This window comes from Polypterus senegalus, chromosome 4, assembly GCF_016835505.1.
Source record: "Polypterus senegalus isolate Bchr_013 chromosome 4, ASM1683550v1, whole genome shotgun sequence".
Classification (NCBI taxonomy): Eukaryota; Metazoa; Chordata; class Cladistia; order Polypteriformes; family Polypteridae; genus Polypterus; species Polypterus senegalus.
Window position 1 is genome coordinate 24,191,559 of NC_053157.1, and position 15,929 is coordinate 24,207,487.

At 38.4% G+C, this 15,929-nt stretch overlaps 1 protein-coding gene across 1 annotated transcript; it reads left to right on the top strand.

Annotated features, from left to right (window-relative positions):
- Nucleotides 1–212: 212 nt before the first annotated feature.
- On the top strand, nt 213–11,654 carry LOC120527188 (granzyme A-like). The gene is made up of 5 exons (XM_039750341.1): nt 213–310; nt 410–542; nt 3,094–3,235; nt 7,083–7,346; nt 10,263–11,654. The coding sequence occupies exons 1-5, from the start codon at nt 250–252 to the stop codon at nt 10,413–10,415; spliced, it is 753 nt and encodes a 250-aa protein (XP_039606275.1). The 5' UTR covers nt 213–249; the 3' UTR covers nt 10,416–11,654.
- Nucleotides 11,655–15,929: the final 4,275 nt, after the last annotated feature.

The following is a 15,929-nucleotide window of genomic DNA, read 5'->3' on the forward strand; positions in this document are numbered from 1 at the left end:
ATCACACTTTAAGTCGCACCATATTTTAAATACCAAGTGTATCATATGAACAGACTCACTCTGCATAATCCAGGCTAGACATTTCAGAAGTGCCCCATGCCTGATGCTGATCTGCTGGTAGAGCTGATGGGATCTATGCAAATATTTTCACATTAACAGCATGTGATTTGTCTGAACTGCCTTGTGACGCATCTTTGTAGTTACTATATAAAGGAGTGATGAAGCCTCATACAGCATCAGATTCAAACCATGAAGCTTATAACCATCCTCACCATTTCTTCTTTTCCTCTTCTCTTAATTTTTCCTGGAGGTAAGCCATACTAAGATAGAAATCTGACTACAGTTTAATGTTTTAAAATGCACATACTGGCATTAAATATAACAATGTCATTCTTGACTCCTTTCAAAGGAAAATGTGGGAAGATAACTGGAGGTGAAGAAGCTGTTCCCCATTCAAGACCATTTATGGCCTACCTTGATGGCCCCTGTGGAGGTGCATTAATTGAAAAGGACTGGATTCTGACGGCAGCCCGCTGTAACAGGTTCAATTTTACATTCACCTTTTTGCCTGCCTTATTTTGATTAGCCTTATAGCAACTTCTAGCAATATTTACTGTAAGTGCTAATTTAAATTTACTTTGAGAGCCTGATAGTAACAAATGAAAGTGTGGTGTTAAGGAGTCATTGCAGTGTTTTACTGTAAAGCTGAAATTTACATCTCAGATTTACAGAAAAGTAAAGCGCCAATGATGTGAATAAGCATTAAATCTTCACAAAATTAGACAAATTTTATATTGCCATTTGTTCCTATTCTTCCTGTGTGGAGTTTGCATGTTCTCCCCGTGTCTGGGTGGGTTTACTCCGGTTTCCTCCCACAGTCCAAAGACATGCAGGTTAGGTACATTGGCGATTCTAAATTGTCCCTGGTGTGTGTGTGTGTGTGTGTGCCCTGCGATGGGTTGGCGCCCTGCCCAGGGTTTGTTTCCTGCCTTGCGCCCTGTATTGGCTGGTATTGGCTCCAGGAGACCCCCGTGACCCTGTAGTTAGGGTTGGATAATGGATGGATGGATTTGTTCCTATTTGGCCCAAGACACAAGTAACAATTTTAAACATAACACATAGTAGATGCCTTTAAGAAGCACATATATTGATGTTGATGCATAATAAATATTTGTTGCGTCATTCAGAAATAATATTTGGAATGAGCAGAATGAAAACCAAAAAACTGTTGTAATAGGTAGTTCATACAATTGTTTCAAATAACACCATCTTTTTGGTGCACTCCTCCCTGTGTTTTGGGCCAGGTGAGCTGTCGAACAGGTCAATCTCCATTTGTTTCAATCTAGGATATCCTCGGGGGCAACATCACTTTAGTCTTCCATGCAACCAATTGCACCTGAGTTGTCGTACTACATGACCATACCATTGACGTCATGCTCCACACTTCTTCTCATTGATCGGCACTATGCCCCATGATCTTGCAGATGTCTTCATTCATGACGTGGTCAAACTATAGTGTCCACATCTCCATGACTTGGAGTGTTTGCTCATGACTGGCGGGGGCTGACCAGCATTCAATCCTGTACATGGACATGGCAAGCTACATTTCGAAATTAAATATAATACAGTATATCTTTTTGATATAGTGGAATCGTCTGTTTCACTTCTCATTTTAGACTTTAATTTTAATTCTGGAGAGGTTTCATCTGATGTGATTTAAAAGGATTGGAAAAGGCAGGAGTGGCGCTGGAGAGTTCAGTGAATAAGTAATGGTGAAAAGTGAGAACATTACAATTTAAACTAAACAGACATTGAAACACTGATGGAATTTATCTATACTGCTGCCTAGGGAAAGAAGTTACTGTACATATTGGTTTGTCTGTTGGCTCAGACATCTCACTGAAAGAAATCTTTTGTCTTAGATACATTTTTTTCTGTCCATTTATTGTCAATATTCTTCAAGTTTTATTTTCAAAGGACATTTCATGTTGTTTTCTAACAGGGTGTAGAACCTACTCCATCTAGTATAGGGCACAATGCTGGAGCTAACCCTGGACATGGTGCCAGTCCTTCACATGGCAAACACACACACACACACCAGGGACAATTTAGTGTCGCCAACTCACCTAACCTGCATGTAATTGGACAGTGGGAAGAAACTGGACCACCCAGTGGAAACCCACACAAATATGGGGAGGACATGCAAACCCAGGAAGTGAACTGTGGTCTCTTTCCTGTGAGGCTGCAGCGCTACCACTGCGTCACCATGCCGCCTTCAAAGAACATGTGTATGTGTGCGTGCTTTTTTAAATTAATTTGTTAGTTTGTCAAAGATATTTTTATGTTGTTTCATTTTAAGTCTGTCACACCACCATTTCAGTGTCCAGACATTTTGCTGGTAAGTTGCACAATACAGTATGAGCTTAGCACCATTCCTAAGGCACTGTGGGTCATGTCACAAAGTCACCGCTAATAAAGTGCAGTGCTTAAACAATCTGTCCGAGGTTATGGGTTTAAAAACTGGAACCGTGTTAGTCTTCATCTCATAGATTGTATTCTGGCAAATAACCGATAACGTAGCCTCCCACTTCCCGTGCAATTCAGTTCATTTTCTGAGCAGTTTGGTTCTATTGATCTTCTCATAGCTTTGTTATTGACTACTGGCAGTTTTTTTCTTTTGACTGACTTTATGGGTTAGCCCTCTAGATTTTGTTTCTGATAGCAATAGAGAGCTGTTTTTGTTCTTGTTTCCCTTAGATGTGCAGGTCCTTTATTAACTTCTACATGCCAGTCCTGCTGAAGATCTGAACAGGTCAGCTGGCATATAAACAAAAAAAAGGCAGGAAGATCACGTCTGAGCTGTGGTTGAGCCAAGCTGCCTTGAGTATTCACGTCTGCCCTAACATAATCTGCCTCATTCATTATCATAAATTGCATTTTCTGGATACAGTTTTATTGCATTTATCAGGATATTTAGTCTCTCTTGATTTTCTTACAGTTATTCTGGTAGATAAGAAGTATTACTTTATCTTCTTCATAATCTTTTGTCTGTCATAAATGAGAAGAATGTGTGATCTTATTTTTCGTTAACAGAAACAAAACTTTAAAAGTGATGCTTGGGGCTCATTCAGTTATGGAATACGAAAATGAAAGGCAAATAATCCAATCAGAGAAAGTGGTGGTTCACCCAGACTTTAATCCATCAACCAATGACAATAATCTCATGCTGGTCAAGGTAAAGTGCAATTTCTGATAATGTTTTGCATTCAGGAAAACAAAATGTAGGAGAACCATTAATAATATTTCTATATAGGATAACAATCCTTTTTCTTTTGCTCTATGGTACTTTTTACATTTCTGTTTTGTTAAAAGGAACAAAGTCATTGGACTGAAATAACTGTTTGTCTCACCTTTCGTCTTTATGACCATGGCGACAGTGTATCCTGGCACCCTTTTGCTCTTACTGTAGGTTTCCTCATTCAGAGCTATAGTGGGATAATTCTATTTGCTGTTCTTTTATGTTCTTTTATGCACCAAGGACACTGGTTTTTATTACCCTTACTGTTTGTGTGAGTGTATGGATAAAAAAGAAAACCCAAATAAAGTACATGTATAAATATAGTGCCAATGATATTATTAACACTTGCTCTTGACACTCTTGTCAACTTAAAGTAATTGCAGCTGTAAGCATAGATTTGATTTTTAAGGAACATTAACCGATCCGGTACGGAAATTTGTATTGTTGTCCGCATATTGATTTGGCAAAAATTTTACACCGGATGCCCTTCCTGACATAACCCTCCCCATTTATGAGGGCTTGGGACCGGCACAAAGAAATACATTGGTTTGTGCATCCCCTGTGGCTGGGGATAATTACATCATTAATTTAAATAATTAATTAATTCATTTTACATTATTAATTTTTGAGAGAATGATATCCAGAATAATGATTTTGATTAAAATTAGGAACATGTATAAGATATTACTTGCAATGAACATCTGCAGTGTCACGGTGGTAACTTATGCATACTGTAAAAGAGATGAGAGAACCTGTTAAATAATTTGGGGTGTTAATGTGATGACCCTGTTTAATTGAGTCGGTTCACAGTGGTGCACCTTACCCTTTGCTCATAAGTTGACTGATGCCATCTGGCTTAATCTCATTATAAGTAGCTAAGGTGAGTCTGGGGCACCTGAAGTCTCACGTTATCACTAACATCTTGGCCTTTTTGGACAGAAGAGAAAACTCTGAGTAAGTGATAGTGGTACGCCCAGATCTCTCAGTATTGCCTCTTTTTTACATTCCTTCCTGTGAAAGGTGAACCAGAGTGACATGTGACAATATATGAGACATTCATAGAGCAGAACTCCAATAAAGGCTCACTAAAGTCGTTTAAAGTGGATGATGTGCACACAAAAAAGGCAATGACCTTTAATAAGCCTAATAAGCAATAAAATAAACACGTAAGTAAACTAACACGAGTGATATCCAATGGGCAAATGTAATTAAGAAAAACATTCAAATCAGTTTCATCATTGTAGCGTCCATAATCAATAAAAACTTGACCAAAAAACTGTAAATGCGGGAGTTTGTGAAATAGGCATACTGATTAAAAGAAAGTGAGACATTTGACAAACAAGAGGAGACCATTCAATCCATCAAGCTTGTTGGTCTAGCTAATAGCTAAGCTGTTCTAATATCTCATCCAGATTCTTCTTAAATATTGTCAAGGTTTCTTATTCAACTCCATGTTCAAGTAGTTTTGTTTTAGAGTCCCACAAGTCTTTGCATAAAGAATTGCTTTCTAGTGTCAGTCCTAAATCCACTTCCCCTAAAGTTAAAAAAGTTTAAACTGAAAGCAGACATAAACACAAGGGAGAAGTCCAATAGTGCAGTTTTGTACACAGTTCAATACTTTGAAGAGCTAGCACATTCTAGATGACATCTTTTTTTATAGTTCTTATAATGTTAAACCAAAAAAGCAATAGTAACATGTCTAAAAACAATCACTTCCTTTATCAGTACTATGCCAATGATACACTACTGTACCCATGGTTCCCTCCAAAGGACCACACAGCACCAGCTAGAATCTCTGCATGTCTCGCTGATATTGCAACCTGGATGAAGGAACACCCTTTCTAACTCAACCTGGCAGAGATGGACCTTCTAGTTACCCCAGCATAACCGTCTATTCAACATCCCATTGCTGTTCAGCTTGGCTTACTATCGCTAGTTGGTACACAACCTTGGGTTGGTTATTGATGACTTTCAATGGCAATTTTGCAATGGTCTCTTGGTGTTGCAGATACTGTACAGTATCAGAATGTATCTGACAGAGTAGGCCTATGTAGCACAACTTTGGTCTTGTCATGCAACTGTCTGCAGGCAGGAGTACCACTAAATTTCACCAAGCTGCTCAAAATGCAGTAGCACATCTGGTGTTCAATCAGTCGATATGAGCACATATCCCTCCTCTGTCCAGATCACTACATTGACTCCCTGTATCAGCATGCATTATGTCATTGATGAATGCCTATAGGGTAGTCAACAGCTCAGCACCTAAATATACAGAGGCACTTGTGAGGTTCTGTGCTCCATCTAGCCCACTCAGATCTTCTGATAAATGGCAGTTCTTTTCATGTGTAGTTCTTAGTGAAATGATCTGCCCACCTCCATCCAAACTGCTGAATCTTTCAGAAGCGCTTGAAGACACTTTTATTTGATGAATTTCTGTCAAACTGAGTTTATCATTATTAGGTTTTTATAACCAAGGAAGTGGAAATCCCTTGCAACCTGTCCAATTTGTGATAATTTTTTAACCTTGTCCTGTAGCTTGTGTTCCCAAACAGTCCTCCAGATTAATGTTTACTCAATTAAGTTAACCTCGTTTGGAAGTCACCTTTGATAATATAGTCAATTAAGCAAATAAATGCAAATATAAACATAAATTAATGCAAAATATCTGTAAAAAACATAGGGACTGTGGCACAGTATTTTCCACTATTGCCTGGTTTGAACCTTTACCTTGTCACATATGAATGTTTCCAGACATTCTGATTTTCTTTCCGCACCTCAAAGGCACGTGTGTAATTTTAATCAGGTCCTCTTAATTAGTTTCTCTCAAATTCATTCTTGGGGTCCTACTTTGCCTACTGAAACTGGCTTCTGCATTTTAATTGGGCTGCCATCTTAATTAAGGAGGCTTTTATTTCATCATGATTTTCATTACACCTTTGCAAGTGTTCTGGTTATTTATGCCATTTCCACAAAATTGTGCATGCTCCTTGCCATTGGTCCAGCCTAAAATATAGGCTATATGTTCTGTTGAGATAAGGGGTTATAGTGAAAGGGGGCAACTCAAAAAACAGCACTGATTCAGGAACAGCAATTCCCATCATGCAGCTGCATGATTACATGGGGGCTGATGTGAGGATATTGTTATTAGCAGGCACAAAGTTCTGTAGTGACCAAAGTCGAATCCCATCTATGAATGCAAGTACCATATCTATGGTGTTTACTTCTCAATTAATTTGGATAACAACTTTGTCTTGTAGGGTTACAACTTTTCTCCAATAGTGGGTCTTTTTGTCTCATCGTGGGTTATGTTTAACCATGTTGAATTTCTAAAAGACGAAGTATTTATTCCGAAGCAACGCCTGATACTTTGGCTAGTTGAAGAATAAGATTCATTAAAGGTCATATACTGTAACTTAATTATTTAAAACTTGTTGGGATAAAAGCTTGCAACCATTTGGGCACCTCAAGACCAAACTTGAGAATGTTGACGTTAAGCACCTCAGCCAGGGTTGGTTCATGCCCTGCGCCTGATATTGCCAGGATATTGTTTCATTATCCTGAATTAGACATGGCAGCTTTGAATATAGGCATCTGAATTTTACCATAGAATCTACGTTCAAGATATTTCTTGATACTACATGAAATACATACATAAATCATTCAATAGTTAGTCACACTTAGGTCTTTGAAATCTAAGCTCTATTAAGTATTACATTTTAAGTGTATACATTTCCCTTTAAAGTAACATTTTTTTTCTTTCATTTTATCCCTTTCTGCTTAAAAGCTGAGTAAGAAAGCTGTCCTCAACAAGTTTGTATCGCTGCTCCATCTACCAGCTGCTGCAAGAAGTCCCCCTGGTGGAACCCAATGCAGCATTGCCGGATGGGGGATCATGGGGTATAATGGACAGCTAGCAGACAAACTTCAAGAAATAAATGTTGCAGTTATAGATAGAGATATATGCAGTGGACCAGACTACCTTAATAAACCAATAAAGTCAAGCATGATATGTGCTGGACATCCCAACAAGAAAAAGGCTTTTTGTCAGGTAAGGTTTCCTATGTGCCTTCCTATTGAATTGGTGTTTTATTATTATTATTATTATTATTATTTATGTTTTGTTTTTTTAATGAAGAAGCATTTTTTTTGACATATGAAACATGAATATGGGTGTGAAATGTTGGTAGTAACTAGGGCTCTACTAAAATCACATAATTATTAAGAGTTCTGGACTTAGTGGAACACCATGTCTCTCCAGGGTCAGCACCAAAACTAATTTAGCACAGGATATTTGGCCTTTCACAATGTGATTACTAGTGCTGATTGGTGAAATTTGCCAAAGTGTTTTTTGCAGCAAATATGCTGTGCTCAATGTTTTTTCTTTTTTTTTTTTGTTTTCTATAGCAGCATGGCCTCACAAAGCTATTGCAGCCATATTGGATGGGGGTGTCACTACCTGATTGTGTATGCGCAAAACTTTTTACGTTGCTGTCCAATCTGCTTCGCGCATCACTACTCAATCTGTACTCCAGACAAATTTGCACCCCGTTTCTGTTTATAAACGAAATAAATAACTTGCAGTATTTTAATCTATGCCTCAATGTGTAGCACAGATCAGGTACTGACATGGGCACTTCTTGAGTATATGACACTGTTCCCTAACATGACAGGCTCTGCCAGCACTCCAAAGCTCTAACAGAGAAATGCCAGTACAGTGTAGCACATTCTCATTATGGTGTGTTGTTCAGCAATGGCGCTATCCCACAATCGAGCATCAATGTTCATTTGACCTTGGCTTCAACTACACTAACAGCAGAGCGCTGGGCGGTGCATGTTTGAACTACCCATAAGCCTTCGTGAATGTGGTGAACTGTTGTCAGTTTCTATCCTTTGCAATTACAATGTAATTTTCAAGTTGCTTTTACTTTTTGATGTACTCTTGTATAATATGTTGGGAAATATAAGAAGAACTTATAACAGTTAACATTTAGACGCTTGACTATCTTTGTATAATAAATTCACATTGGGTTATCTGATTTCAAAGCTCTCCAAAAGAGGTTGAACATGGTGTTCAAGCAAAATTTGACATACAATTGGTTATGCATTGTATGCTCTTTTGTTCTTAAAATACATATTGTAATGTAATCTTATAAAACTAATGAAGGGTCATGCCCGACACAATCATCACGGTTGCAGATATCTGAAGGTCAAGGGACAGCTTGCAATAAAACCAATGCTTCCTGCCAACCGCTGATTTTGTTCACAGTGACTTCATTGAAGTATGCACTGAAAATGATAAGATAAGCAAAACTCTTATGCTTAGTTAACAGCGTGGGAAAGTGAAGGAGTAGAATGATGAGACTAACTATTGTGAGTAAAGTGTAATTTGATCAATCATTTCTGATCTTATAGAAATCATTTTGTGGGTGTTCTGATGATGCTAACTCAAATTACTAGTCAAACCCCTGGTGACAGCTGATGGCTCATACAGCCCCTTCAGAAAGTACTAGGACCCCTTCACTTTTTTTCATATTTTATGTTGTAGCCTTGTGTTAAAATCATTTAAATTCACTTTTACCCTCAGCAAGCAACACTCAATACCCCAGAATGACAAGATTTTAGCAATTTATTAAATATGACAAACTGAACTATCAAATTGATAAAAAGTATTCAGGCCCTTTACTCCATACTGATTTGAAGCTTCTTTGGCAATTGCTTCAGCCTTGAATCTTCTTGGCTATGACACAACAATCTTCATATACACCTATATTTGGGGATTTTCTGTTATTCTTTTCTTGGTGACCCTTCAGCCCAATCAGGAACCCTCAGAAAAAGGTTTTCATTTAGCATATTTCTGTACTTCAGTTTTCCCTCAACCCTGTCTAGTCTACCAATCCCTGCTACTGAAAAATGACCCAACTTCCTGATGCTGCCACCGCCATGCTTCACTGTTGAAATGGTATTCCACAGATGGGCAGTGCCTAATTTCCTTCTGACATGACACTTAGAATTGAGGCCAACAGCTCAATCTTGGTTTCATCAGACCAGAGAATTTTGTTTCTCATAGTCTGAGAGGTAAGGTATTACACGTAGGAAGTAAAAAATGTTAGGTTTGAATACAAAATGTGAGGTCTGAAAATCGAAATAATTAAGGACTTGTCATTATCAGTTCCCAGACAGTATTTAGAAGCCATCAAGATGGCTAACAGAATGTTAGGTTATATAGCACAGTGCATGGAGTACAAGTCCAAGGAGGTTATGCTGAAGCTTTATAATGCTCTGGTGAGTCCTCATTTGGAGTACTGCGTGTGGTTTTCATCTCCAAGCTATAAAAACGACATAGTAAAAAAAGTCTAAAGAAGAGAGACTAGGCTGATTCCAGGACAGCAGGGGATGAGTTATGTGGAAAGATTTGAAAAAGCTGAAACGTTTCAGTTTAAACAAAAGAAGATTAAGATGAGACACGATTGAAGTGTTCAGAATTATGAAAGGAATTAGTACAGTGGATCGAGACTTTCATTAAAATTAATTCAACAAGAACAAAGGGACAGCGCTGAAAACTTCAAGTTAAATTTCAAATACACATTAGGAAGTTTTTGTTCAGAGAGAATGATAGACACTTGAAATAAGTTACCAAGTAGTGAGGTAGACAGTAGAACTTGACGGACCTTCAAAACTCGACCTGATGTTAGTTTGGAAAAATTAAGTCCTCAGGACTGGTGAGTTTTGCTGTGTTGAATGGCCTGTTCTCATCCAGATTATTCTAATATTCTAGAAAAGAGATTGAAACGCGTTTGTAAAAACTGGAACATCCTGAACTATCAAACAAGTCCCCCACTCTTTCACGCGTTACCTTTTTTTACAGTTTGCAAAGGAAATTTTAGTCACATTCTTTAGTCACCATTTTTTTCTTGAAGAGTTTTTGATGTTTTTGTGACTAACGTAAGGCTTTCTTTTCATTCAGGGAGATTACGGTGGTCCACTCATCTGTGACGGTACTTACACGGCCATTGCATCATATGGTTTTAAATGTGGAGAGAACTCAAAACCCGGAGTCTACACGCTTCTCACTGATAACTACCTAAAATGGATAAAGGAAACGATACAGAAGTATTGAATGTTTATGTGTGTATTAAATCTCCCAATTTTTGCATTTTATTCCAGCTCCTATAGCAAAGTAATTTCAATTTAAATGCTTCTTTAAACTGTTTAAGTACTGATGTGAGTGAATGAGGGTCACAGATGGTTTTGTAGCCCAATATTTTGTGGTTCACAATTAAACTCCTTATGCAGAAGTTCTTAGTTCTTTCTTATTAAAATCAGAGAATTCAAGCTAGACAATTATTTGTGTGTCATGATGGCACAGTGGCTAGCACTGCTGCCTCATAGATTCAGCCTCCAGGGATAAAATCCCATGCCTGGTCGCTGTGCCTATAGACTCTGCACATTCTCCCCATGTCTGTGTGGGTTTCTAGGCTGTAGACAAGCTTGCTTAGTTCATTGGCAATTCCATATTGACCCTGTTGATGTACATGTGAGTGGACCCTGCAATATAATTGCTCCCCATCACAATGTGGCAGGAATAGACACAAGTTACAAATAATAGATAAATGCAACTATGGATTTATAAGGTTTGTCTAACTTTGTGTTTTAATTAGTCATGAAAAATGGCTTGAAGCAACCCCTTAGTTACAGTGTCAGCTGTCAAGCCCCATAACTCTTCAATTCTCCAATGAATTCTTTTGTCATCAATTTGGAAGGCTGGTCAGTCTTGTCAACATCAAGAGATTCCCTGCCAAGATGGAATTCTGTAGCCCGTCTCTTGATTGTGGGACAGGACCCATTATGGGTTGCCTAAAAAGAGTGAATTTCTGAATATGATTTTGTTCTTTAACATTAAAAATCCAATAATAGCACATTACCTGATTTTACTATTTTTGACCACAATGTTGATTTAGATTTGAACCAAGAAGCACACATTTTAGCTGCTTGAAATGTACATATACAGCAGATTAATCTTTTAACGCTCACAAGATCAGTAGTATAGATTACCCCTGTCAGATTTGGGCTGAAAGCATTTTGATCACCCTTTTATAAACACTTTTTATGAAGTTATACATTCCAGTCATGTGGGGGAATCATAAAACTGATCAGTCAAGCACATACAGTACAGTGTTCTTCATAGTATGCTCAAAGAAAGTATATTTCTGGATCCCAAATTCATTCAATGTTTGCTTTTACACATTAAGTGCTTAGATGTCTAATATTCTTATGAAATGAATGTGGTTCATAAGTAAAACATGCTGTTTTGTCTTTAAGCTTCATGATGAAATAAAGCAATATGCTGAAAATTAAACTACCCCTACTGTGATTCTTCATTTTTAATTTACTACATTATCACTAGCTACAGTAATTTCCTGTTAGCCCAATGATTACATTTTTAGATGGGGTTTAATCCGCATTAGAGATTCCAACATGCATGTAAAACACACTGGGATGATTCCTTTGAATTAGTACCTAGGTTTACTGACTTAACTAAATGTGTTTCATTCCCTTGCACAGACCAAAGACATGCAGGTTTCTTTAAATGACAATTCTAAGCTAACCTGGTATGGGTGGTATGATTCTCAGCGTGAGTATGTCCTGTGATGGAGTAGTGCTCACTCAAGGACTGGTTCTTGTCTCTTAAAAGCCTGCACTAGAATAACTAAGTGAATGGAAAATGGAATAACTAGATAATAAAATTCATAATACAGGTGGGTCTTGGGCTTCAACAGTCTCACAGATGTGAATATGTGCATAAAAACTCCATATTTGTCTTCTTAACTGAACTTCAATAGATTATAACCTAACAACTTCCATTTTTGAATAGCAAATTAAGTAAACTAGTTTCTATACCATTTAATACATAGCAGCCATCATTAACACTACATATTAGTAATAGTACTGCACAATACATGGGTAGAGACTAGTAGTGGACAGCTGTTTTTCAGGTCACTCTTGTATGTTCGATTAGGATCATGTTTGAGTTCCGGCTGGGCAAATCTAAGAGTTGATCCTAAGCCACTACTCTGTTATGCTGGATTTGCGCTTTGTTGGAAGGTCAACCTTCAGCCCAGTCTGATGTCCAAAGCCGACAGGAAAAGGTTTTTATTTAGGATATTTACTGTACTTTGCTCAGTTCAGTTTTCCCTCAACCCTGTCTAGTCTACCAATCCCTGCAACTGAAGAATGGCCCAAATGCATGATGCTGCCACCGCCATGCTTCACTGTTAAAATGGTATTCCACAGATGATAAGAAGTGCCTGATTTCCTTCTGACGTGACACTTAGAATTGAGGCCAACAGCTCAATCTTGGTTTCATCAGACCAGAGAATCTTGTTTTTCATACTCTGAGAAGTAAAGTATTACATGTGTGAAGTAAAAAATGTTAGGTTAGAAAGCACAATGGGAGGTTTGAAAATCAAAAGTACACCTTTATGAGAAGGTTTAAGGACTCGTCATTATCAATTCCCGCACAGTATTTAGAAACCATCAAGAGGGCTAACAGAATGGTAAGTTATATAGCACAGTGTGTGGAGTACAAGTCCAAGGAGGTTATGCTGAAGCTTTATAATGCACTGGTGAGGCCGCCTCTGGAGTACTGCGTGCATTCCATTTTTCCTTTTAACCGAACTTCAATAAATTATAACCTATCAACATCCATTTTTGAATAGCGAATGATGCAAACTAGTTTTGATACCGTTTAATACATAGCAGCTGTCACTAACACCAGCGTTTCTCAACCTTTAAGTATTTGCGACCCGAGTTTTCATAACAGTTTTAATTGCGCCCCCCCTAACATTTTTTTGAAATGTAAATGCATATTTTATTATACCTACTTAACTTTTATCGACATTTATCTAACTATATTTATTTTTCTAGTATCAGAATGTAGTTTAAGTTAATTTGTTTTGGTTTCAACAGATGTTTTTTTCATATTTTTGATTCTTGTTTTCTTTTTTTCACATCTTCATGCCCCCCTTTTTGTTACTTCGTGCCCCCATAGGGGGGACCACCCCACAGGTTCAGAACCACTGACTAACACTATGTATTAGTAATAGTACTGCACAAAACAAAACTTTGTCCACTTTCAGTCCATTTGTGCTTTTGTGCACATGTGGCAGCACAAACAGCCGCACAGTAAGCCTAGTGATAGGTAAGCAGCTCGATCAGCCACTGGCTGTAATTTACGATGCCCTAAGTATACAACCCAGCCTTGCTGTTGCAGGGAGAAAAGCTGCTGAGGGGAGTGAGGAGGATGTGACATTCTCAGCAGTCCCACAGAAAAAGACACCATGTGTCACCGAATGTAACCTGCAGCATGGTTAACTGGGCAATAAGCTATGACGCAGGTTAGCAATTAGATCAGCGGATGACTATTAAAATGTAATTCCTAACATCTTAAAAATATTAGAACAATCTGGATGAGAACAGGCCATTCAGCCCAACAAAGCTCGCCAGTCCTATCCACTTAATTCTTCTTGGTGTGACTGGCTACTTGACAATGCCATTTAGTAACAATGTGGTTGTGGTTAGCGATTAGACGACTTGACAATTTTTAAATACAAAACAACAACATTACTTTTTAATCGATTGGAAATTATAATGTAATGGACGAATTTGCAAACATCATATTTAAATTTTGTTAACATTCATTAATTTGATTTAACAAACTGTTTTACATTCAATACTGTCAGTTTAAATAAGTTGGAGTAACTCAAATAGGTTATTCGAACATTAGAACAATCTAGACGAGAACAGGCCCAAAAAGCATTCCAGTTATATACACTAGATTCTTCTAAAAAAATATTGAGTTTTGAAAGTCCCTAAAGTCCTACTGTCTACCACATTACTTGGTAGCTTACTCCAGGTGTCTATGGTTCTCGATGTAAAGAAAAACTTTGTAAAGTTTGTGTGAAATTTACACTTAATGAGTTTCAAACTGTGTCCCTGTGTTCTTGTTGAACTCATCTTAAAGTCACAGTCTCTGTTTACTCAACTAAATCTCTTCATAATTTTAAACACTTCAGTCATGTCACCTCTTAATCTGCTTTTGCCGAAACTGAAAAGGCTCCTGTTCTTGACATGCATTGCTCAATCTTTTCTTTACTAATTCCTTCTATTAATATATTTCTGATGCAGTATAAGCCTGCTGGCCTATAGGATCTTGGACCTGCCTGGTCAACCATTTTATATAACAGGAATTTTCCCAGTGCACAGATACTTCCTAAAACTATATGTCAAGGGTTTATGTACAGTATGTACTGTACTTGCTAACGTTCTTAAGCACTAGATGATAAATATTATCCGGTCCTAGTGATTTGTTAGATTTCAACCATTTAATCAGAGCATTGCTTCTCCCTCAGCAATTTCTAAATCGCACAGAACCTCCTTAGTAGTCCCTTTTACCGTTGGGAGGTCATCCACTTCTTCACATGTGAAGACCTCCGAAAAATGCGAGTTTAGAGTATCTGCTAATTCCCCTCTACTGTTCCTGATGCACTTCACCTTTCAGTTATCTTTCACCTTTTCTGTTATGTTCCTTTCTAACTGCTTTTTAGCTTCATTAATATCCTTCTTGATGGATGCCCTCATGTTTTAATATGTTGTGGAGCTGACCCGGACACAGACAGATGGACATGTCGTTAATCACCACCACACATTTATTATATACAAATATTTACAATTATCAAGTCACTCAGACTCAGTCCAATTAGTGCACATGCCCCAATATTCAGTCCTGGCCACTCAAATGCCTTTCTTCCGGCCGCCTCCACTCTCTCTTCTGCCTCGTCCTTCTTCCACCCGACTCCAGCCCCGAATGAAGAGAGACGGCCCCTTTTATCCATACCCCGGATGAGCTCCAGATGTTCCCGACACTCCCCCATTGGCCACGCCCCAGCGTGGCGGAAGTGCCGGATGTTCTCCCGGCAGCTCACCCGGTGTCCTCTTCAATCTTCCCCCCAGCACTTCTGGGTGTGGTGGAAGTGCTGAGGTAACAGGTCCCCAAGGCATTGGGGTGCCTCCTGGCAGTGACCAAAGCAACCAGGGCGGCGGCCCCCACGTGATCCAGGGAGGGCGCAGACCCACATCCGGTCCCTCACGGCATCCCGGCTGGGTCGTTGCCCCTGGCATCCCTGACCACGTATACAATGGACATTGGAGTTATTACTCTTATATGCTTATAGAGCTCTTTTTTTCTTTACAGTTTCTACCACACTTTGTGGTCTGGTCATCTTTATGTATTGCGGTGGCCATTAAAACTTTCTGAACACTGAACCGAATGACTACTGAGGCATCTAATAGTCTTTAGTCCATTCTAATGGTCTTCTCTATGATAAATGGATAGAAAGAAAGAACTTTTTTTGTCCCCAGGGGAAAATTTGGCATTTTATATAAGTTATTTGAATAAATTAATTAATTTATTAATTGATAAATACAGTATATACACATGCAAAATAGAGTTAACACACCCCAGAATGACTAAAAAGGAAGAAAAACATCTGATGTGGAAGTCACATTCACAGTGAGGCACTATACAGGCATATTTCCGTAGGTATAAGTGAGTCCCAGTAGCGTTTCTTGACAC

Bases quoted from the DNA above. Each gene is read 5' to 3' on its own strand.
- LOC120527188 (XM_039750341.1), top strand. From the start codon at position 250: ATGAAGCTTATAACCATCCTCACCATTTCTTCTTTTCCTCTTCTCTTA. The intron at 543-3,093 runs GTTCAATTTTAC...TTTCGTTAACAG, and splicing joins ACGGCAGCCCGCTGTAACAG to AAACAAAACTTTAAAAGTGA. The intron at 3,236-7,082 runs GTAAAGTGCAAT...TCTGCTTAAAAG, and splicing joins ATAATCTCATGCTGGTCAAG to CTGAGTAAGAAAGCTGTCCT.